The sequence below is a fragment of the Typopeltis vanoorti genome, chromosome 12 (assembly GCF_054136105.1).
Source record: "Typopeltis vanoorti isolate ZY-2024b chromosome 12, IOZ_Tvanoo_1.0, whole genome shotgun sequence".
Lineage (NCBI taxonomy): Eukaryota > Metazoa > Arthropoda > Arachnida > Uropygi > Thelyphonidae > Typopeltis > Typopeltis vanoorti.
Genome location: NC_143560.1, coordinates 61,054,046 through 61,077,473, shown reverse-complemented (window position 1 = coordinate 61,077,473; position 23,428 = coordinate 61,054,046). Strand labels below are relative to the sequence as shown.

General features: G+C 36.4%; 1 protein-coding gene across 1 annotated transcript in view; it reads left to right on the top strand.

Moving 5' to 3' along the window:
• jbug (filamin-type immunoglobulin domains fbug) overlaps window positions 1-23,428 on the top strand; it is an 879,391-nt gene that overhangs the window by 818,712 nt on the left and 37,251 nt on the right. The window contains exons 47-48 of the mRNA XM_090401914.1: window positions 698-802; window positions 11,772-11,948. Coding sequence (XP_090258040.1) covers window positions 698-802; window positions 11,772-11,948 — 282 coding nt within the window. The remainder of the gene's footprint in view (window positions 1-697; window positions 803-11,771; window positions 11,949-23,428) is intronic.

Sequence of the window (23,428 nt, the reverse complement as noted above, 5' to 3'; positions counted from 1 at the left end):
ATAGTACCGATCTTTAACTCTGGTGATGTTGAGTTGGGGTTTGTTTTCAGATTTGTTCCAGTAGCTGACTTTTCGCTGTTTGCCCTGGTTCCCTGGCGAAAACAACGGGGGCCTTGTTTAACCGGGCGACGCCCCAGCCGGCATGAAATTTTGTCATGTTGTACCATCATTTTTTATTTTCGTTTAACCAATAAGAATACAATTTGGTCGGCTAAATCCCAAATTGCCAGCCCATCCTCGTTCGTTCAGTATCAAAGTAGATACCCAACAGGGTGCACCACGAGAAGGTGAGGATTGGACATTAGGTCAGAAGCCCTGGTCGGTTCTCCGCATTCCTTTAAAGGCTATGTGGAGGTCTCCTCTCAGTTATACAGCTTTGACCCTTAAGCACCCCCTTTTCTTTATTATAGACATATATATAAGAAAATACTTCTTTTCTTCAATCCTCAAGATGGGTTGAGTCCCATGTGGATAAGAGCCTTCCATCGTCTTTGTCCAAAGCAAGCTCTTTCATATGTAACAGCTTTAAAAGTCCAATAATATTCAGCTTTTACTTTCTGTTTAAATATATTTTTGACCACAATCTGATAAAGAATTAAAGCAAATAGCTGAACAATATTAAGCATTTACCTTTATCTCTCTCTCTCTCTCTCTCTCTCTCTCTCTCTCAGGAAAATTTGATTTTGCTTTTTTTTAGGCTCTCCTGAAGTTAGTTTGAGTGGAGTAAAAGCTGATATTCCAGTGAGAATACTTCCTCTAGGAAATAATGTGTATAAAGCATTTTATACACCAAATATTTCAGGTAATTGCATTTTGTTATAAGCTTTCTTTGCACTAGTTAGTAAAATATAGTATTTTTTATTTACACTGTGAATTAGAATTTGATAAGATTTGAGTGTTTATTATACATATATCAAAATAGGAAGAAGTCATTAGGAAGAGGAATTGGTGTAAGAAGGCATAAAAGCCCTGTGGTACTCTGGAATTAGTAGAGAAATTGAAAGAGCCTTCCACCATAATTGGTAACAAATGGCCAAAGAGGAAAGTGAGTACCCAGAAAGGGTAGAGGTTAAACTATATGATGATAGTTAAAAATACCAAGCTATTTTAAACCTGGTTTTACTCCATTTCCCAAGTAAGCAAACAGACAAACAAGTCAAGTTTGCGCCTGCACGTATTGGAAGTCTAGCTGACCCTCAAAGTAATGCAAGGCAACTCTTGGTAAAAGTAGAATAAACTCTGATCACTAATCTTAATATTTACCCTTAATGCAAAGCACATCTCCTGGAGGAGATGTATGATGTTTTTTATACCCAAGGTAAAATACTTTCTATATGATGATAGTTTGTCAAGTAGGCTTCTATACCAATCTGATCAAATGCAAAGAATGAACCAACATATTAGCTTCTTTAGACCTTTGTGGCTTGTTTGCAGAAGTAGATAACATGAGTATTGTTGTTCTTGAGATTAACTATGGGTTAACAGTGGCAGAATCCATATTGGTCATTACTGATTAAGTGGTGGACCTCTAGGTGATAAAGAATTTAGCTATTTATGACCTCATTATTTTTGAGAGAACTGAGATGAGAGTAACAGGATATTCATTCGAGTTTTATGGATTTTATTACAGTTGGAGGTGATTTACCCAGATCATCTTTGTCAAATTTTGAAGATTGGAATGATGCAATGAGTCAGCCTTATTTTGGGGTTTTTGGGGTAGTGCACAAATGGAATTAGAGTCTGTCTAATTCCATTTGATGTTATTCTAATTCCAGTTAATGGAATAAGAACTGTCTAAACATGAAAAGGCAAAAGTTGCACTCAGTGGCTTTGGCAGGTGGGGATGACGAGGAAGTAAAACTGCCTTTTAACCATGCACATGTTTTCTGTATTCAGCTCATTCAGAGACAGATTTGTATTTGCTGATGATTTTTGCAGCAAGGCTTGAATTGAGGGTAGGAATTAAATAAAGTGGAGAATGAATTCTTCCATCCCATTAATAATAATTTCTGTAAGGTAATCAAAGCCACTGTATTTTGATGAGGAGAGTGGAAACAGTTATCAGTAATGTACTCTTTTCTAACCAATCTCTGGAAATTTCAAACTGTGAGCAAGAGGGTGAGGAGTGGTTTCTTTGCATGAAGGGTGGTTGAACCATGGAATGCATTGCCTGATGGAGTGGTGAGAGTGAGAACTGTCAGTGAGTTTAAGGAGTGGCATGATAGACTTTGTGTTTCTTGGCGGGGGAGGGGGACCTCCCCTCGATGAGTCTTGATAGACTTTGTGTTTCTTAGGAAGGACCTCCCACGATGAGTGTTTTGACTCCATGGAGGCCTGAATAATAATAATAATAGTGCTTTCGCAGACAATAAGGAACATCCATGCCCATAGTGGGATTCGGGGCCCGCGGCCTCTTGGCTGGAGAGCAGATGCACTGACTACTCAGCCAACCAGGCCGGTGGTTGGCCGAGTGGTTAGCGTGTTTGCTCTCCGGCCAAGGGGTTGCAGGTTCGAGTCCCGCTGTGGGCCTGGATGTTTGTGATTGTCTGTGAAAATACTAGTGGTGGTGGTGACGGGTGATAGTGGTGTTGGTGTAGATGATGATGGCAGTTGTGTTTCATTGTAGTTGGTGGAGAGTTGTGGAGTGGGTGCCCTCCCTCAATGAGTCTTTGGACTCCATGGAGGTGTCATATAATAATAATATATGTTACCTCTTCACTGGATGAAGAAACTAGGGTCTATGTGGATTAGGTACTAGAACTGTTGCACAAACTAAATAAGAATTTGGCAATAGGGACTGATGGTGTCATCACTGATTCTAAAGGAGTGTTTAAAGTGGCTGTTTCTTTCAAGTTATATAATACGAGTCTCAGAATAGGGATGATTCCACAGGAGTAGAAACAATGTATGATAATCCCATTGCACTAGGGTAGTGCAAAGACGACTGATGTGTTTAACTATTGACCTGTCAGTATTGGTGAAGATTTTGGTAAAGTTAAGAGTTCACATACAGAAATGGATTGGCTGTGAATCTACTTTGCAATGAACAGCATGAGTTTACTAAGGAAATATTATGTTTGAGCAGCTTGCCGACATTTATAATATTATATTAATAACCATTATAATATAATGGTTATTAATATAATAACTATTGAGTTAGATATGGAGAAATGGATACACCATGATAATTTTAGACTTTGCTAGGGCTTTCACCTTTAAAAGACCATTGTTTCTTATCCAAGAATTATTAGTAATTCTTGGTTAAGAGGATGGCTGACTGACAGATATCACAAAGTGGTGTGTGGGGAGTGAGTCTGCAAGAGTTAAGATGACCAGTGATGTACCTCAGGGATCAGTACTTGTCCATTCTGGTAGTAAGGCTTATGCATTGGCTTAATTCATAACTTCATTTTTTAAGGAAATTACATGTGGACAAATATTAACTGCAATAAATCTAATTAATATTTTAAATATTTTGCATGCTGGCTGTTGGGCTGAAGTTCTCACCCTTTGTATTTCAGCCCAACAGCCAAGGAAGCAAATTTTAGCCCACTAGGAGGCATTATTTAGGACTTCAGGCTAACTTTTGGTTGCTGTGCTTCAACTTCTTTATTCAGTGTAGTCCCTGCATGCACATATCATCCTTCGTCCATTGTTATTCAGTCTTTATATTAATGACAATGGACTCGAAAGGTGACATACAGCTGTTTTCTGATGATGTAAAGATAGGCAGGGTAATCAGGAATGCAGTTGATATGCATGAGGTGAATAGGCTTGAATTGTGGGCATGTGAAAATGGCTTTCAGTTCAATGTAAATTTATGCACTTTATCATCAGTTTTTTTATCACTTCCACACACAAGAGGCCACATAGCCTATAGCAAATAAATGCTATGTGTGGGTTAGGGTCAAAAGCAAAGTTATCTGTTCACATTCTTCTTGAAAAGCTGGAGGTTAGAGTCCTTGGGAAATACTTTGTGGATAGGCTGGTCCATAGAACTGAGATAGATATGATAAAAGATGACTGGAAGTAAGATTCACTGCATTTGCATTTCAGCTGTAAAAAGTGTGTTGGGCAGCTGCTGTTTGTGTTCCTGTAGATTTAGCGGAGACAGGGTGCATAATGTATACCAGTTCTGCTGAACAGTGCCTGTGGAAATATTTGTAGAAGAGACACAATGTGGAAACTGATTGTCTATGAGACAATGGCTGAAGAGATTCTGTGAGAGATGAGGCATCAATCAACTGAACCACTCTTCTTCTTGACTCCATCAAGAATTTTTAGGTGCACCACCCCAAATATGAGAGCAGTATTAAAAGATTGTGTGGACTTGAGATTTGTACAGGGTAAGCAACTGGGCAGGAGAGAAGTAACATCTTGAGCAAAAAGTATGCAGAGCTTTCTGGAAGCTGAAGATGCTATAGAAGTGATGTGATTATGTAAAGAATGACTAGGAGTAAGAATCAGTCACAAAAGAGAGATGTGGTCTTGACTGTTATGTTGAGCATTATCAAAAGTAAGTGGAGAATAACAAAGTTCTTTTTTTTGCAAGAAAACATGCAAAGCAAACTTTGTTTTGGAAGCATTGAAGATGACTAGGTCATTGTTGTCACATTTCAGGATGATGTAAAGATCAGTGTTTAGAGTACTGAGATGATTTTGCAGCTTGAGATGTTTGAGCACTGCAAGGTTTATCATATGAATAGGATGAATGGAGAGTGCTATCATCAGCAAAACTGAGCCCTTTATATATATATATATATATCCTTGTAGAAAGTATTTTACCTTGGGTATAATAAATGTTAAAGATACCAAGCTATTTTAAACCTGGTTTTACTCCATTTCCCAAGTAAGCAAACAGACAAACAAGTCAAGTTTGCGCCTGCAAGTGTTGTGAGTCTAGCTGACCCTGCACATAGTGCAAGACCAAGGCAACTCATGGTAAAAGTAGAATAAGCTCTGATCACTAATCTTAATATTTACCCTTGATGCACAGCACATCTCCTGGAGGAGATGTATGATGTATGACACACACTAATTAAAATTTTTATATATTGAAAGAGTATAAAAAAAAAACACACCTAGGTATGTATGTTTGACACAAGTGATTACATGGTATATACCTACATTTTGTATGGATTGGATTTGTGACAATTATTATTATTATCCAGGCCTCCATGGAGTCAAAAGACTCATTGTGGGAATTCGTTTTTAGGAAACACAAAGTTTATCATACCACTCTTTAAACCCACTGACTGTTCCTGCTCTAATGGCAATGCATTCCAAGGTTCAGTCTTCCTCCATGCAAAGAATCCACTCCTCACCCTCTTGCTCACATCCTCCTTTCGTAACTTACAGGGATGGCTCCCTTGTCATCACTCCTTCCTGCTGTTCGACCAAGTGAAAGAACTCCCGAATGTCTACCTCGTAACTGCCTCTCAACAGTTGAAAAGTCTCACTCATATCACCTCTCCTTCTTCTATCCACCAAACTCTGCAGTCCACATTCCCTCAGTCGATCCTTGTAACTGACATTGTACAGTCCTGAAACCATCATTGTTATCTGCCTCTGTACCCTTTCCACAGTTAATTTATCCCCTTCAAATCCTGGGGACCAAACCTGAAAACAATAAACTAAGTGTGGTGTGATCAGGGTCTTATACAATGGAATGATAACTCTTTTATCTCTGAAGGGTAGCGTCCTTCTCAGTATTGCAGCAATCCTCTGTGTTACCTTCACCACCTTTGCAATATGCTCCCTGAATTTCAGTTTTCTATCAATCATCAACCCCCCCTCAGATATCGTCTCCCCTACTTCCTCCAGTATAGCTCCTCCAATCGAGTATGCATCCTCCCATTGATGGTTCCCAAACTTCAAGACTTTACCTTGTGCTGCATTAAACTTACACCCTAGTTCATTCCATTTGCCCATCTGTCAAGTTTATTCAAATCCTCTTGTAGGACTGCCACATCTGCACTATTACTGATAATCCTTCCCAGCTCCACATCATCTGCAAACAACTGAATATATTCATAGTATTCATATTATTATTTCATTACTCCTTCGACTTTCTCTACTACTCTTGGGCTGCTCGCCTTATAGGCTCATGGCCACCTTTGCTGTGTGTGTTCTCCTGTCATAGGTTGCTCCATCGACGAGATAAAAGTCTCAATCTCCTCCATCCTACAAGAGGACCTCTCCTGTCGGCCTGGTTGGCCGAGTGGTTAGCATATCCACTCTCCAACCAAAAGGGTTCGAATCCTGCTGTGGGCAAGGAATGTTTTGATTGTATGTAAAAATAATAGTGGTGATGGTGGACAGTAGATGCTGTTGGTGTAGATAAGGCGGTTTGTGGATGAGTTGAGTGGTGGAGACAGAGAGTTGTAGAGTAGGTGCCCTCCCTCGATAAGTCTTAGGACTCCTTGGAGATGTCAAATAATAATAATAATATCCCCTTGCAATCCATTGACAATATCATTGATATAAAGGTTGAACAATACAGGTCCCAGTACTGAGCCCTCTGGAACACCACTTGTAACCTTCTGCCTCCTTGATATTGTCCCACCATACAAAACTCTCTGATACCTATCAGACAGCCAATCCTGAATCCAGTTGACTAACCCGACATCTAAACTGCAACTTAAATATCAGCTTATCATGTGGCACCTTGTCAAATGAATTTGGAAAATCTAAAAAAATGGCAGTATATGCTTTTCCCCTCATCAACTGCTCTTGTCACTTTATTATAAAAGGCAATCATATTACTAAAGCTAGAGCACCTCTTAACAAATCCATGTTGATTCTCACAAATAACATTACCCTTATCTTCCCAGTGCTGTATATAGTCCCTCACTAATTTCTCCAAGGCTTTAACAATTACTGATGACACACAAAGTGGCCTATAATTAGACACTTCCAATTTGCTACCATCCGTGTGCAGTGACACCTATCTTACCTTCCTTCCTTCCATTCCTTGGGTACCTTTCCCACAGCCAGACTTTTATTGAAGCGCCAGGCTAACAGAGCTGTCAGTTCTTTAGCACATTCTCTCAAAACCCGTGGTGAAATACCATCCAGTCCAACAGCTTTACTGGTATCCAGAGTACTCAGTATTTGGAACACACTCTCCTCTTGCACCTCTAAACCCTGAACCTGCCCTATCCCTCTAGTATTAAAACCTTCTTCTCCAGGATGAAATACTCCAGTAAAATGCCCATTGAACAACTCCACTATGTCTTCTGCATCAATCACTCTATTCCCATTTTTATCCTGCAATGTCATTCTTCCACAATCATTTCTCCTCCTACTGGCCACATAGCTAAAAAATTCCCTAGGATTTTCTTTGGATCTTAGTGCCAATCTCTTCACATATTCCAGTATTGCTTCCTCACCATACTGGTTACTCACCTAGCCTGCATCTTATATTCTTCGTGTATCTGCCTTCCACCTCTCTCCTTATATCTCTTCCATAATCTCTTTTTAGCTGCAGTTCCTGTTTGATATTGTTTGTCATCCACTTTACACCAAATTGTGTCTGCTTCTTCACTCATGGAATACAGCTTACTACGGCTGCTGACAAATATTCCTTCACAATTTCTCAAGCACTAATGATATCTTTTGCCTCCATGGAACTGCCCCAAGTTGATATCTAAGACTCTTATAATCACCTGCCTTGTAATTCCACATATGTTCTCTTTTCTTTGATACACCTGCATGTCTATTCATCTTCCAAGTCAAAACCACATGGTCACTCTCTCCACCTGGTGGGAGAGATGTCAACTCACTTATTATCAGCTCTTCTGACGCCATGACCAAATCCAAAACTCTTGAACCTCTTGTTCCCTCTATTACATGTTGCCTAAGACATTTGTCCCTCAAGAATTCTAGAAATTCCATCCCCTTGTTACTACATGCATTTCCTCTTCCCAGCTTATACTGCATAGTTAAAATCTCCCATAACAATCATTCCTCTTGCATTTGCCAAGCTCATCTGCCTAAACATCTCCTGCTCTCCACCCTCTGTGCTCCCTGGTTTATAGCAACACCCCACTAAATATCCTGTTTTGGCCACTTCTACCTCAGACCATATGTTTTCAAATAGAAAGATAAAAACAGAGAAAATGAATATATATATATATATATATATCATCATAACACTAATTACAGGTATGGACCATATTGGTCTGTTCTGGTCTCATTATCCATCCAGTATCCTTTTTTGAGGTCTACCCTGTTCTCTTTCCGATTGGCTTATATTTTAGTATTTGTTTAGGATGTCGGTGTTGGCCATTTGGTTTACATGTTCAATCCATTTTTGTTTATAATTGTTTAATTTTTCTTCTGTTGATTTTGTTTTTAGTTCTTACATATATAAAACTAAAAATCACAAATTTAAGTTCAGATTGTCTCTAATCCATTGGGCTACATCTGTGGTAGCCTGGAACAGGTCCGTCAATGTGCCCTTGAAACTCTGCAGTGGGCAGTCCTGAATAATATGATTAACGGTCTGTTGATCAGCACCACAGTCACATGTTGGGGATTGATGCAAGCCCCACTTGTACATCATGGCAGCACATCTGGTATGGCCTGTCCTTAGGCGGTTGAGTGTGCTCCATTGTCATCTGGGCAGGTCAAAGCCAGGAGTCTTTGTTGTGAGGTCTGTAATGAAGTGTCCATTTTTTATTGTTGAAGTAAGCCATCATTTCTTCCATTCAGTTTCAGGAGAATATGTATCTGGTTGCTGATTTTTCCAGATCGAATTGCGGGACTTTTAATCAAATAGGTGGCATTTTATAGGTCCTCATGGATGGGTAAGTTGTTATTTCCCATACATTTTATGCACTCTTTGTTAGCGGCAGCTTTCCTCCTTATATGTGGTGGTATGATGTTAGAGAGTGTTGGTACCCACTCAACAGGTGTAGACTTTATGCAACCCGTGATAATTCTCATGATATCATTAAGTTGCATGTCGACCTTGCTGACATGGTGACTCAAATACCACACTGGAGCACAGCATTCTGCACAAGAGTACACTAAGACATGGGCAGCAGATTTTAAAGTGTTGCTTCCTGCCCCCCCATCCCAAACACACAAGCTTCTTGATGATATTATTCCTAGTTTTTAGCTTTTGGCAGACATTTTCGTGGTGTTTCCTGAAGGTTAAAGAGTGATCTAAGATGACTCTGAGATATTTTGGGTTGGGGTTGTGCTTCAAAGTTTCTCTTTTGAATGAGTTCTTCAGCTGTTTATCAGCTTGATGACTGAAAGTTTATTTTTCACTTGATTAGATTATAATAAATTTAGTTTAATCCTTTATCCAAGTTTGAGCAAACAAAGTTTGCACCTGAAAGTATCTTCAGGACTGGGGTAAGGTGGTACAACATCGGGCAACGAGTTGCCCGGTGTTGTACCGCTGGTTGTGCAATACTGGGCATATTGTACAACCGGTGTGATCCACCAGTTGTACAATATGCCCGGTGGCTCACATATTTGGAATTTTGAATTAAATTCTAAATATGTGAGCATGGAAATATATATATCTAATAACCTAAATGAGACATGGATGGAACCAATAACAAATAAGATAATAAATCACATTGACGATAAATTTTTAAAGTATTAAAAGATTTAAGAACTAAAAAAAATTAAAGAACAAAGAGAAACTTGTTCAAAATTAAAGAAATATATTTCTTTACCTTTAAAAGTAAATTTCAGTACTAAAAGTAAGAAAATCAGTAAATTCAGAATTATTCACTAGAAGATTGTCAGGATATTAAAGTAAGAGAAACAACAAACAAATTTGCTAGAATGATGCAAAGAGATCTTTAAAGATGATAAAAATAAAGATTTAAAATTCAATTTTCTCTGACTTGGAATATCAGAGGAAATAAAATACAAAAAGCTACCTTTGATATGAAAAGAATATGTAATTTGGAAATGTGAGTAATATAGTGATTCAAGAATCTGAAATTATTTTCTGTTAGGAAAAGTAGAAGTGTTTTGGCAAATAAAATTCCACCAGTGATCTCTAACTGCAAATGATGATATTGAAGAACAAACTGAATATGTTATTCCATTTGATTGAATCCTTAGTTTTTTTTAACAACTGTAGGTGCACTGGCAACATTGATTTTGAGACAAATTAAAAGAATTCCATTGTTAAAATGGCTAGTGTTTTAAGCAGTTCTGAGTTTTGGACTTTTGAGAATTTGTTTGTAATGTCCTGTCTATTTACTCTTGCTACTCAACTTTAATTTTTGTGCAGAAAGTTTTGAGTTCTTTCTGATAGATTTATGAAACGTGTATCCTCTTAGTACAGATTGTTAAATATTATTTTCCTGCAACCCCTTACAATGGTTGTTTGAAAAGTTTGTTAAATTTCCAATAGATGGTGACACAATTCATTCATTCATGCCAGCATCGGCACGTCTCATCTTTTTCATGACCACTGGCAAAATTTTAGCCACGTGTAACATGTACTTCTCATTTGGCAAACATTTAAAATGACCGTGTTTGCATTTTTCATAAAAATGGAGGAAAACGAGTTTCGTGCAGTGATAGACACTACTTTTATTTGAAGAAGCGAACGGCTGCGCAGACAGACCAAAGCCAAGTTAGATGCAGTTCGTGGGGACTCTGCACCAGCATTAAAGACTCGTTTACTCATTTATTTTTGGATAAATGAGTTTAAACGTGGTTGTAAGTCCATCGAAGATGAAGCGCGCTCTGGATGCCTGCCTGAGGTCACTACGAAGGAAATTATTGACAAAATCCATGGTATCGTTATGGAAGACCACTGAGTGAAAATGTGTGAGATTGCTGAGATTGTAGGCATCTCTACTGAATGGATGTATAATATCCTGCATGAAAAATTGAACATGAAAAAGCAGTGTGCACAATGAGTGCCGCAATTGTTGACTGTCAATCAAGAACACATGCGAAAAGACATTTCAGTGCAGTGTTTGGCGATGTTTAATCGCAATTCACAGGATTTTTTTTGCATCGATTTGTGATTGTAGACTAAACTTGGATCCACCACTACATACCTGAGTCCAAGCAGCAGTCAAAGCAGTGGACAATGCCCGGTGAAAGAGCACCGAAAAAAGTGAAGACTGTTTTGTCAGCTGGGAAGGTGATGGCCACTATTTTTTGAGATTCCCAAGAAATTATCATGGTAGACTATTTGGAAAAGGGTAAGGCAATAATAAGAGTCTATTATGTGTCACTGTTCAGCCGTTTAAAAGAAGAACTGAAGAATAAATGGCCAAGATTGGTACACAAAAAAGTGCTCTTTCATAAAGACAATGCACCATTCCACACATCAGCAATCGCAACGACAAAATTGCAGGAATTGAGGTTCGAATTGGTTCCACATCCACCATATTCTCCAGACTTGGCCCCGTGTGACTTCTTGTTCCCAAACTTAAAAATTTGGCTCAGTGGGAAAAAATTTTCTTCCAAAGTGGATATCATCAAGGCTGTTAATGACTATTGTGCACAATTTGACAAATCCTACCTTTTAGATGGGATGAAAAAATTGGAAACTCACTGGACCAAATATGTAGACCTTGATGGAGACTATGTTGAGAAATAAAGGTGATTTTTTCCAAAAAAAAATGTGTTTAATTTATTTTTTTACCAAACTTTTCAAACAATCCTAGTATATATATCATATAGCAGACTGTAATTAAATGATTGGGTAATAACTAATACACCTGTGAAGTATCAGGAGTCATAAAAATGCCTGTACAAATAGTGATATTATTTTATAGGTGCATATCTGTTAAATGTCATGTGGTCTGAGAGACAGGTGAAAGGTTGTCCATTGAAAGTTACTATATCTGCTACCTGTGATTCTAGTAAGGTTGGATGTTCTGGAGATGGTCTCCGGGGTGGTACAATGGGAAAAGAGATTAAAGCTTTTATTGATACAAGAAGAGCTGGGCCTGGTAAGTGATTTAACATTTTATTATTAGTGCTGGTATATACTTTTAATTTTATTTAATTATAAAACATAGTGTGTGTGTGTGTGTGCGTGCACGTGCGTGCCTTCAAAAAAAAAAAATATATATATATATTTATACGCACAATTATGATTTATAAGATTATCAAGTTAAAGTTTGGTATCATTCCCTTGGATCTCATGGCTAGTGCCCTGAATTCCATGTTGAGCCAGACCAGATTTATGAGGTTTGATAAGCAAGATAGCTCTGGAATTCTATGTTCTTTAACTTCTCTTCCATTTGACCAAAATACGACAAGTTGCAATAATATTGCAACCAGTGTTGCAATAACACTGGATAACATCATTTATGACTTAAATATAAAGAGCCAATAGGCTTCACTTTGGCGATGTAACATCATTTAAATTAAGGGGATATTAAATCCCACATTGTTTCAAAACTGAATAAGAAATTCAAAGATCAGAATCAAAGAGTTTCATGCCGAATATAGTAAACTATAAAAGTATCGGCGACTACTACTACAGCGACTACCATAAGCTAAAGCACGATACTTTTATAGTTTACTATATTCGGCATGAAACTCTTTGATTCTGATACATCTCCTAGGAGATGGGTTTTACATTATGGGAAATACTAAGAATAGTGATCACGGCTTTACCCACCTTTGCTACGAGTTGCCCTAGTTTGTACTACGTGCTTTAGCTTACGCTAGTAGTCACTGATACTTTTATAGTTTACTATATTCGGCATGAAACTCTTTGATTGCAATCTTTGAGTTTCTTATTTGATTTTGAAACAATCTGGGGTTTAATATCCCCTTAATTTAAATAATCATTTATGACAGTTTACTTTTGAAAAAGGTAAGAGAGTGCAGATTTGGTTGATGGGTTTTGAATGTGGCATTTAGTTGGAATTTCTTTAAAATCTTTGCCACACAACCAGAAATGTTGTTGTTGTTGTCTTGTCCTTTGAAGAGTCTTAGATGTTTCCGTGCGCTCTTTGTACTGCTTTGGCTATGTCTGTGATTTTGTTTGTATAGAGCTGTTGTTCAGGATTAGGATCTATTTCTTGCAAGGCTGCTGTAATTGCTGGACAGGTAAAGATGTGAGTGGGTGTCAGTTCCGTATTGGGGCAGTTGTTGCAGTTTCTATATGTTCTCGTATCATCTGTATTGATCTTCATTCCTCTATAATGTCCTGTTCGTAGTCTTGCTATCGTAGTGGAGGTCCTTCTGTCAGCATTGATCTCGGGAATTTGATGTTGTATCACTGATTTCAATGGAATTAGTTTAGCTTTTGCTAGTGCATTGGCATCAGCAAGAGTTATCATATGAGTTTCTTGGTTGAGTTCTCTGGCCTCTTTTGCTAATTTATCAGCTGCTTCGTTATGATCAATGCCTACATGAGCAGGAATCCATTGTAGAATGCAACTTTTACCTAAACACTTTAGATGATTTAAGAGTTTATGGATGTCTTGTGTGAGCTTGGTATTGCCATTTTTGATTGCCTCCATAGCTGATCTTGAGTCACTGTAAATTATAATTCCTTCAGATTGTTGAGATGATGATAGATTTAAGTAGGCTTCTAGTGCTTTAATTATTGCGTAGAGTTCGCTGGTAAAATTGGAAGCGATTCTCCCAGATCCAACTTTTATTGAAAGTTTTTCACCTTTCGGGAGTAGAAGGAGAACACCAGCGCCTCCATTAATCATATTGGTGTCTGATGATCCATCGGTATAACAAATAACCTGTTTGGAGGATGAAAGAAGGTTGATGGTATTTAGGCCTTTTTCTTTAAGCATTTCTTTTGGTTCTTTTTTTGTACAGAGTTTGGTAAGGTTTAGATTTATGAAGGTATTTGAAGGTAAAGGACTGGAAAATAGAGGTTCTTTGTTTATGTGGACATTTAGCTGATCAAGACCTATTTCTTTCCTGATAGTGTCATCATATTGTAAAGTCGATGATCTGTGAAGTCTGCAAATTTGGTTCCAATGTTCATAGGTTTTTAGGGAGACATGATCACTTTGGTAGCTTCTGATATTATTTATGAATTTTATGGTGGCAAATTTTCGTCTGTCCTCCAGCAGGTCAAGCCCACATTCCTGTTGGGCTCTGATGTTGTTAGTGGATGAGACTGCACCAATGATAATCTTGGATGCTTTTGCTTGTATTTTGTCTAGGTTTTTCTTTACCGATGAAGCCGAAGGTGACCAGATAGGTGCTGCATATTCCATTATTGGCCTTATTAGTGTAGTGTAAGTAGTTTTGAGGATTTTTGGCTTTGCACCCCAATTTGTTCCACAAAGCCTTTTCAGTCTATTTCTACAACCAGAAATACTTTCAGTATAAGAAATAGGAGTTTTTCAGACTTTTTCTCCCTTGAAGAGAAAAAGTCTGAAATGTTGAGGCAAAATTATTAACGATTTTATGTAATTGTTGGGTTATGGCAATTTAATAGGGCCATTTGTGTAGTTTCCAATTCCCAGTGAAGGAGATACTTCAGATAATACTTCAAATTTAATGTGCTGTGAACATCAAGGATTTTATAAATCTGTGTTTTTGCGACAGATGATATACAGTTATCCCATTAAGGACTGAATTATTTTCTGTCTTTAAAATTCTTACCACCCACCAAATTGTGTTAATTGATGTTACTGGAGTGGAAATATACTATTTTTTATATCTCATATGTCAGATTTATGAAATATGGCATGTGACCATTTGGTTACGCTAGTCCTTTATATGAGCAAAATAAGAAAATGTTTATTATTTTTACTTACAGCTTACAAACAAATTACAAACATATCAACATATTTTAAAATACAAAAAAATACAAATTTCAACCTACATGGACATTTAAAAAACTATGGTGCATGATATTTGACAAAACATCCCACACAAAGTTCCACATCACATTTTCTACGTTGTGTACGTCCCATCCCACAGATTTACAGAATTGTCCTGCACATCATCTTCTCTTGTTTCCTGGTACATTTTCAACAAAATGGTCCATTCGATCATATCTAATATCAGACATCACACGACCTCCCCCCCCCAGTTTTGGTAGTCATGTGATAAAGAATTAGTATCCCCAAGATACACTTCATGTCTTCTGCTGTTATGTCTAGACATGGACAATTTTTCTAGGTAGCGTATTAATTCGATTCAGTCACTAATAAATCAATAATGTCATCATCAAATAACTCAGTACATTCGTATTTCTATAGACACTGAAATCAGGCACCGGAAACACTGGACTCGTCTGTAGTATGTCATCATGTGACCAACTATGCACTTCCTGTCACTTAGACCTTTTTTCAATTTCACTGGTTTCCTGGTCTTCCTCTTTATTATTTCTATTCTCTCTCTCTCTCTCTGTATCCTGATTTCCTATTCTATGACCTGCTAGACTGCTTCAGCAGGAACTCGTAGCTGTCTTCCAGTTGGGTTTTCGATGAGACCATCTTCATCAGACTCATCATGTACTTCAGGGGGCTCTGTATATACTTCAGTGAGGGCAAGATCATCATCATCTTCAACAATATCTAGTATTTCTTTCACAGATAAGCTGAGAGGAGAATAGTTAATTGAAATTACACAGAAATATTTCATAAGGTAAAAATGACTACATAGAAGACTGGTCATAGTGTGACCAAATGGTAACACTACATTATAACCTACTTTTAACATATAATTCTTATATATAAAAATTTAAAAACAATATATTAATCTTATTTAATGTTTTCACAATATGAATATGTTCATAGAAATGTTTCAGAGCAAGGTATGAAGTAAGAAGCTAGACTTATCTCTTCTTATATGCCATTTTAGATTCACAGATTATATGTACTGTTTTATTTCATCTACTACAAGATGGCATAAAAGGCTAGATCAAAAACTCCATCTGTTGTTAATAGTTTGAACTATTACCAATCCTGAAAGTATAAAACATTTATTGATTTTAGATTATTTGGCTACAAAGAATAAAAAATGTAAATCATTAAAGGCTGTGACCATATGGTAACGCTAGTCCTTAATAGGTTAAAATAGGAATATAGTGACCTGTAAAGGTTGATTTATGGTGGACAGAAGTTGAAAGCAATCCGTTTTCTCATTTGATGTATATGTGTAAAATAAGATATCCCTTCTGATGATTTGTTCTGTAAATTAAATTTGATTTAAGGATGTAGATTATTAATGTATGTATAAAGAAAAGAACACACACACTCTAGTGATTAAAATGATGTACTAATTTGTCCAGTTCTATTTACAGTATGCCTGTAAATAAAAATCCATCTCATTATTTTAATAGGCATTGTGTGTGTGTGTGTGTGTGTATGTAAAGATGATAATAATATTGAATATCCAGATAACTATAAATTGAAGCAGATGTGTGTGTGTGTAAAGATGATAATAATATTGAATATCCAGATAACTATAAATTGAAGTAGATGATTTATAATCTGAATTCATGAATAGTAAGATATTTGATTCAAGCTGTTATAATATTCTACAACTGAAGTCTTTATTTCATATTCATTAATGAATACAACTATATGCCCAAGTAGTAATGTTGGTCATATACTTGTTTTGTTGTTGATTTGTTAGATTTTTTTTTTTTTTTTTATGGAAGGGGATGTGAAATGAAAACTAATTGTGATGTAAACTATATAAAAGTCCTGAAATTTTCATAATTCACGCAAGTATCATTGGATCCATGAAGAAAGGCTTGGGTGTTGTTTATTATCCATAATACAGCTTAATGGGATAACTAACACCAAGAGGAAAAAATACATTTAACTCACTAATATTCTCCTGGATTTTTTTCCTACCCAGCATCATCAGAGCACAATTATACCCATGACAGGCACAAAGCACTAAACCAAGTAATTGTAGAAACAATTTAAATTGTGACTGACATCTAATATCCTTATGTGGCACTATCTATGGGTCAAATAACTACAAAGTTAATTCAGAGAAGTCTGGCTATTAGGTCTTAAAATGATAGACTCCCAGATCTTTGGTAAATTAATGCAACTATACTTGTTGAGGCTGGGAGTGTGCTTCATAGCTGATGCTGATTCTAAGAATAACCTCTTTGACCTGTAATGACCTCTATGCAATAAAAATATTTTTCACCATCTGATCCTATGCGAAGGAGTATCCAGAACATGTTCTACCAATCCCAACTTGCCATACACATGATCTCGGATGTAATTTTTTATGTTCTTAAGGCTCATGTTAACTGATCTACCAGTCTGTCCAAAATAGACTTAGTTGCAGGCACAAGGAATGTATACACTCCCAGATGTTCAAGAGGATGTATTTGATCTTTAGGAGAACATACAAAAGTTGCTAGCGGAATGAAAGGTTTGAAAGTGATATGAAGATAATATTTGCAAAGAACTTTGGCTATTTTTACTGATATACCCTTAACATATGGAATGGGAATGGTTTTATTGTGATCCTCTGTGTTGGGCGTAGGAGGGATGGGGAAAATGCATTTAACATTTAATATTAATATTTAATATTTAATAATGCATGTAATATTTTATCTATTTTATATGAGTTGTAGCCATTGGCTAAAAAGGTGCTGTGAAGGTCCATAAGCTCAGTTTGAAGGACTGTGTCATTTTGAAGAAATAGCCCTGAGTTAGAGTTTTGAGGATGCCATACTGTTGGGAAGGATGGGTGGTGTGATGTTTATGTAAATACTTATAGGTATAAGTGGATTTTCTGTAGATAGAGAAGAATAATGAGCCATTAGGAAGTCATCACTAGTATATCTAAAAAGGAAAGATATTGTTACTTTCTCTTTGTATGGTGAAGTTTATTTTAGGATGTTGGCTGTTAAGATGCATCAAAAATGTATATAATGTATCTGGATCATGAGGCTAAAAACAGCAAACACATTATCAACATAGCACAGCCAATCTGTTGGTTTTTGTGATTGTGCTGAGAGCTTGGTTTTCAAAATTCTCCATAATAGAAGTTTGCTGGTGGGGGTGGGGGGGGGGAGAAGAGGGAATCGATAGTAGTCCCATCTAGCTGCTTGTATATTTTTCCTTTCCATGGGAAATAACCTGCATGTATAGTGAGTCTGAATAATTCAGTTATGTCAGGTGGGAAATGTGGCTTGATATGGTCAGGGATCTCTTTCAAAGTTACATTAGTGAAAAGTGAGGTGATATCAAAACTGACCATGATGTCAGAATCTACCAGCTTTATATTTTCTATTAATGTTTTAAAGTGTAAAATATTTTAATAGATGAGAGAAAGTTGCCTGTAAGAGAGGAAAGTGATTTGGATAAATGTTTAGCCAGTTTATAGGTGGGGCTGTGTATGTGCTCTACTAATGAATGAAGGGAGTATTGGGTTTGTGTACCCCGGATATACGGAGTGTCCCTAAAATTCCCTTCATACTTTGAACAGACTGATAGATCAGCTAACATATGCTTTTAAGAACATAAAAATTACATCTGAGATCATGGTCTGTATACTCCTTCACATAGGATCAGTTGGAGAAAAAACATCTTTATTACATAGAAGTCATCGCAGGTCTGAGAGGCTGTTCTTAGAATCAGTATCAGCTATGAAGCACACTCCCAGCATCAATTCTGGGAGTGTGCTTCATAGCTGATGATATCATAATGATCTGGGAGTCTATCATTTTAAGGCATAATATTTGGACTTCTCTTGATTAACTTTCTAGTTATCTGATCCATAGCAGGTACCGCAAAAGGACATTAGGTGTCAGCTACAATTTAAATTATTTCCACAATTACTTGATTTAGTGATGTGTGCCTGTCGCAGTTATCATTGTGCTCTAATGATGCCAGGTAGAAAACCGGCAAAATGTTAGTGAGTTTAATAAATTTATTTTTTTCCTCTTGGTGTTAGTTATACTGTTAAGCTTTTGGAAATATTTATTAAAGTGTAATTTAATTTATATTTGTATCTACGTTGTCAATTCCTTAAGTGATTTACTAATGCATAACCAACGTATAAGCCTGTCTACGAGAATTTCTGTTAAGCTTTATTATGGATAATGAACACCACCCAAGTGTTTCTTCGCGTATTCAAATTCTAAACAAAGAAGAAATTGCACATAAAACACATCAACTCGGTAAGTGGAAACTAAAATTCTTGAGACATCTTGATTGGCTATCTTCCTTGGGAGATGTCAGGACACAAATACCATTCCAGACTGTTTAAGATTCTGATGAAAGCTTAATTCTGCAAAAGCTAAACTTATATGCGAGCAAGTATAGTACTAATTCGTGAACAGATTGGCAGCTCTTGTGTCCAGTTGTCAAAAATCAACACTGCCATTGCCACATTACATGAAGAACTTTCAGAAATACTCAATCCATAACTGTGATCTATTCTAATCTCTATTTCAGAAAATGCTTCTAGTAAATAATTTGAAAAAAGAATCGTCGTCTGAAAAAATTTGCAGTTCTTTAGCAGTGGAGCTGTTCCTGACTGCAACTATGACATGAATGCATAGTCATAAATCTTTCATCACAAGCACTCTCTGAGGATGCAATCAACACACTTAGTCATGGGCATAATTTTGCCCTCATATCCAAAAAAGTACCGTGTTTAAAAATTATGACCAGCTATTATGAACTTGCAGGAGCCATGTCTAACAACATTCGGTTGGATGTGGCTAGTATTCTCAGTAAATACAAAAACCTCCCACAAATAACATTATATGACACCTCCAAGGAGTCCAAGCACTCATCAATGGAAGGCACCTACTCTACAACTCTCCCTCTCCACCAGTCAATCCACCAACTACAGGTATCCCTTGATTAATGTGATTAATTAATCCTCGATGTTACCACATATATCAAAATCGTGTTAATCAAATATAATAATCAATGCTAAAAATTACAATTTGTCCATGATCGATTACTGTATTAATAATTCATTTTATATGGTATACTCTTTTATGAAAGATAAAAAAATGAATGTTTAATAAATGCTTGCACCTACATTAGTTACTGCAATTTTTTATCAAAACAAAGTTATCAAGAGTCGTTTGATCAGTTTGTTTTTTTTTTCTATCAGCATAAGTTCTACAATAACAAGCAAAATGATTCTCTAGGCTTGGCAAACAAGCATTCCTCGATTAACATCTAGATTCATATCCATTACTCGCTGCTTAAGCGATTCTAAAACTGTGAAATATTCCATCCAGTTCTTTGATTGTTATCTCCTTTGGAACCTCATATTCACGTTCCATTTGTTCTTTGTCTTCATATGCACGTTGTTGTTCAGTTTCAAGAAGATACTGAAATCTTTGGAATTTGAATCCAACAATTCTTTAACATCATCTGCATCAAAACCAAGGTCTTCACCAATTGCAACGATTTCTTCAACCATGTTGTTCACAGGATTTTGAAAACCACCTAAGTCATTAGCGCATTCTGCAAAAGGTTTTTCCAAACAGCTCTCATGCAGCTAGAAGACATTTGCTCCCACGAATCATGAATGTTTTCAATTGCATGTTTAATATTAACATTTTTCCAAACTTCTTGGAGCCTAATCGCATTTCTTTCCATTGTTTCTACTACCTTTGAGAATGTCTTTTTAAGAAAATAGGCTTTCAAAGTTGCAATGACGCCCATGTCCGTGGGTTGTAGCAGTGATGTCGTATTTGGTGGAATTTTGGTAAATTTAAAGGCACGTTAATTAAAAATCTTGCCATAAAGGGATTGTCGCAATTAATTTTGGCACGTTAAGCAAGGAGGATACCTGTACAACGAACTGCAACTACCATTATCATCTACACCAATACCATCTACTGCCCATCACCACCACTAGTATTTTCACAGACAATCATAAACATCCATGCCCATGGCAGGATTCGAACCCACAGCCTTTTGGCTGGAGAGCAGATACACTAACCACTCGGCCAACCAGGCTGGCTATTTTTGTATGATTGTAACTAAAGCCAATATGGGTAATGCCACTGTCATTATGAATCAAGAGAGTACAGCAGATAAATGAATCAACTTCTTGAAGACTCATCCATTTATCAGATCATAGATTGGGATCCTGCAAAATTCCAAAAGAAAAATGTATAAATTATTATTATTAAAAAAAAAATTTACTTCCTGCCTAAAAAAATTACAAAAAACTTAAACCTTACCAAATCACTTTCCTCCCTTACAGGCTCTCTGTCATCTATTAAAAATTCTTTACATTTTAAAACATTAACAGAAAATTTAACACTGACAGATTCTAACAACATGGTTGGTTTTGATATCACGTCACTTTTTACTAATGTACCTTTGACAGAGACCCTTGACTTTATCAAGCTACATCACCTCCCCCCCCCCGACATAATTGAATTATTCAGATTCACCATACATGTAGGTTATTTCCTGTGGAAAGGAAAATATACAAGCAGCTAGGTGGGACTGCTATGGCTTCCCCTTTCCATGCAGTTTATCAGCATGCCTCCATTAAAGTCATCATTTTGGTTTCCTCCATCAAGAATGATGCTTGTATGATGATGCTGAAGAAGAACAAGATTATGCCAGATGGCACTAGGAGGTTTTATACATTTGTGATAGTTAATCCACAGACCTCTACAAAGGTACTAAAACAGTGGTTCTTAACCTGGGTAGTAGCGCCTCCCCCTGGGGGTGCTGTGAATGCTGAGGGGAGGGCAGTAAGTGTTGGGAAGCAATGAGGGGGGGGGGGGTATGCGTTATAATATTACCAATATAATAAAAGCAAAAAAGTCCATATTTAATCTAGCACCAGTATTTATATGGTAAGTTTGGCAACACTATTTTAGAATATTGTATGTCTGGCAATACTGTTATACTGTAGTATTGGCAATACTACTTTACTTATTTTTTAGAATTTTTACATTGAAAGTTAAGTAACTGGGCTACTTTTTGGTCTGAATTTTCTACGAAAATAATTAATTTGAGCTATTTTTAGCAGAATGCACTACTTTTATAAGCTTTATCTGCTATTTTTCTTGACAACCCTGATTTACAGATTAAACTAGCCTGTGGTATCATGTGGTGAACTTCATTGATATTGTGTAGCACTGTAGCCCATTAAAATGAGTGAAAATTGAAAGTGTTGTCGATATTCAAGTGAATATTTAAAACATGAAGTTATTCCATCTATAAATATTGAGCAGTTACCAATATGTTTAATATGTGAAAAAACTTTCTCAAATGAAAGAATGAAGCTTTCAAGAATGATTGAGGATTTAAGAACTAAGCATCCAAATAAAGCAAAAAAGGATGTGGAGTACTTTCGCGAATTAAAGACTAAATTTAAAAATCATCCTGGACTTAAAGGGTTGGCTGCTAAAGAAAGTAACCCACAAGAGAAGGGACCTGTTGTGTCTTATAAACTTTCAAAATTAATTGCCAAATGTGGAAAGCCACATATTGGCTAAACTTCATCTTACCGGCTATAAATGAAGTTTTAGATACGATGATTGGCCCAGGTAAAAGTAATATGATGTCATCAATTCCTCTCAGCAATAGTTCAGTATCAACAGAAATTGACAAAATGGCAAAGGATATTGGAAAAAAACTTTGTGATGATTTAAAAACTATAGAATTTTCTTTGCGACTCGATGAAACAATTTATGTCACAATGAAGCTTCGTTAATGGCTTATATGCATTATATAAACACTAATGAAGAAATTATTGAAGAGTTTCTATTTGCTGAACAACTGAAAATGGGCACAAAATATTCTACAATTTTTAAGGTTGTTAAAGACTTTTTTTAATGCTGAAAACATTCCTTTTACAAATATTATTGCATGTGCAACTGATGAAGCACTAGCTATGATTGGTCATCACCATGGATTTATAGCTCATTTAAAAGAAGCAGTTCCAAATATCTTTACAATTCACTGCATTCTTCATAGACAACACTTAGCTGCAAAACAATTTAGCAGTAGATTGCATAACACTTTGAATGATGTTATTAAAGCAGTGAATAAAATAAAAGCCCAGTCATTGAATACCTTTATTTTTCAGGAACTTTGCCATGAAAATGAAGAAGAATTTGAGCATCTTTTGCTTCACACCGAAGTTAGATGGCTCTCAAATGGAAACTGTCTGTGACGCTTTAATGATTTCTATGATACTGTTCTGGAATTTCTAATTCATGTGATGAAAACATGTGCAATATCCTAAAAAAGAAAAAGGTTGACATTCATATCTTTCCGATATTTTCACCAAATTAAATGAGGTTAACATAAAATTGCAGAGAAGTAACATGAATCTTATTAAAGCAAAGGGAATTATAAATGCTTTTATCAGCAAATTAACATTCTACAAGCAGAGCATTGCAAGACGAAATTTTCTGCAGTTCCCAATTCTACAAATAATCATGATGATTTAATATTAGATAATTCAGATTTGGATTGTTATTGTTCCCATCTTCTGACACTGAAAGAAGACGATGATCAGATTC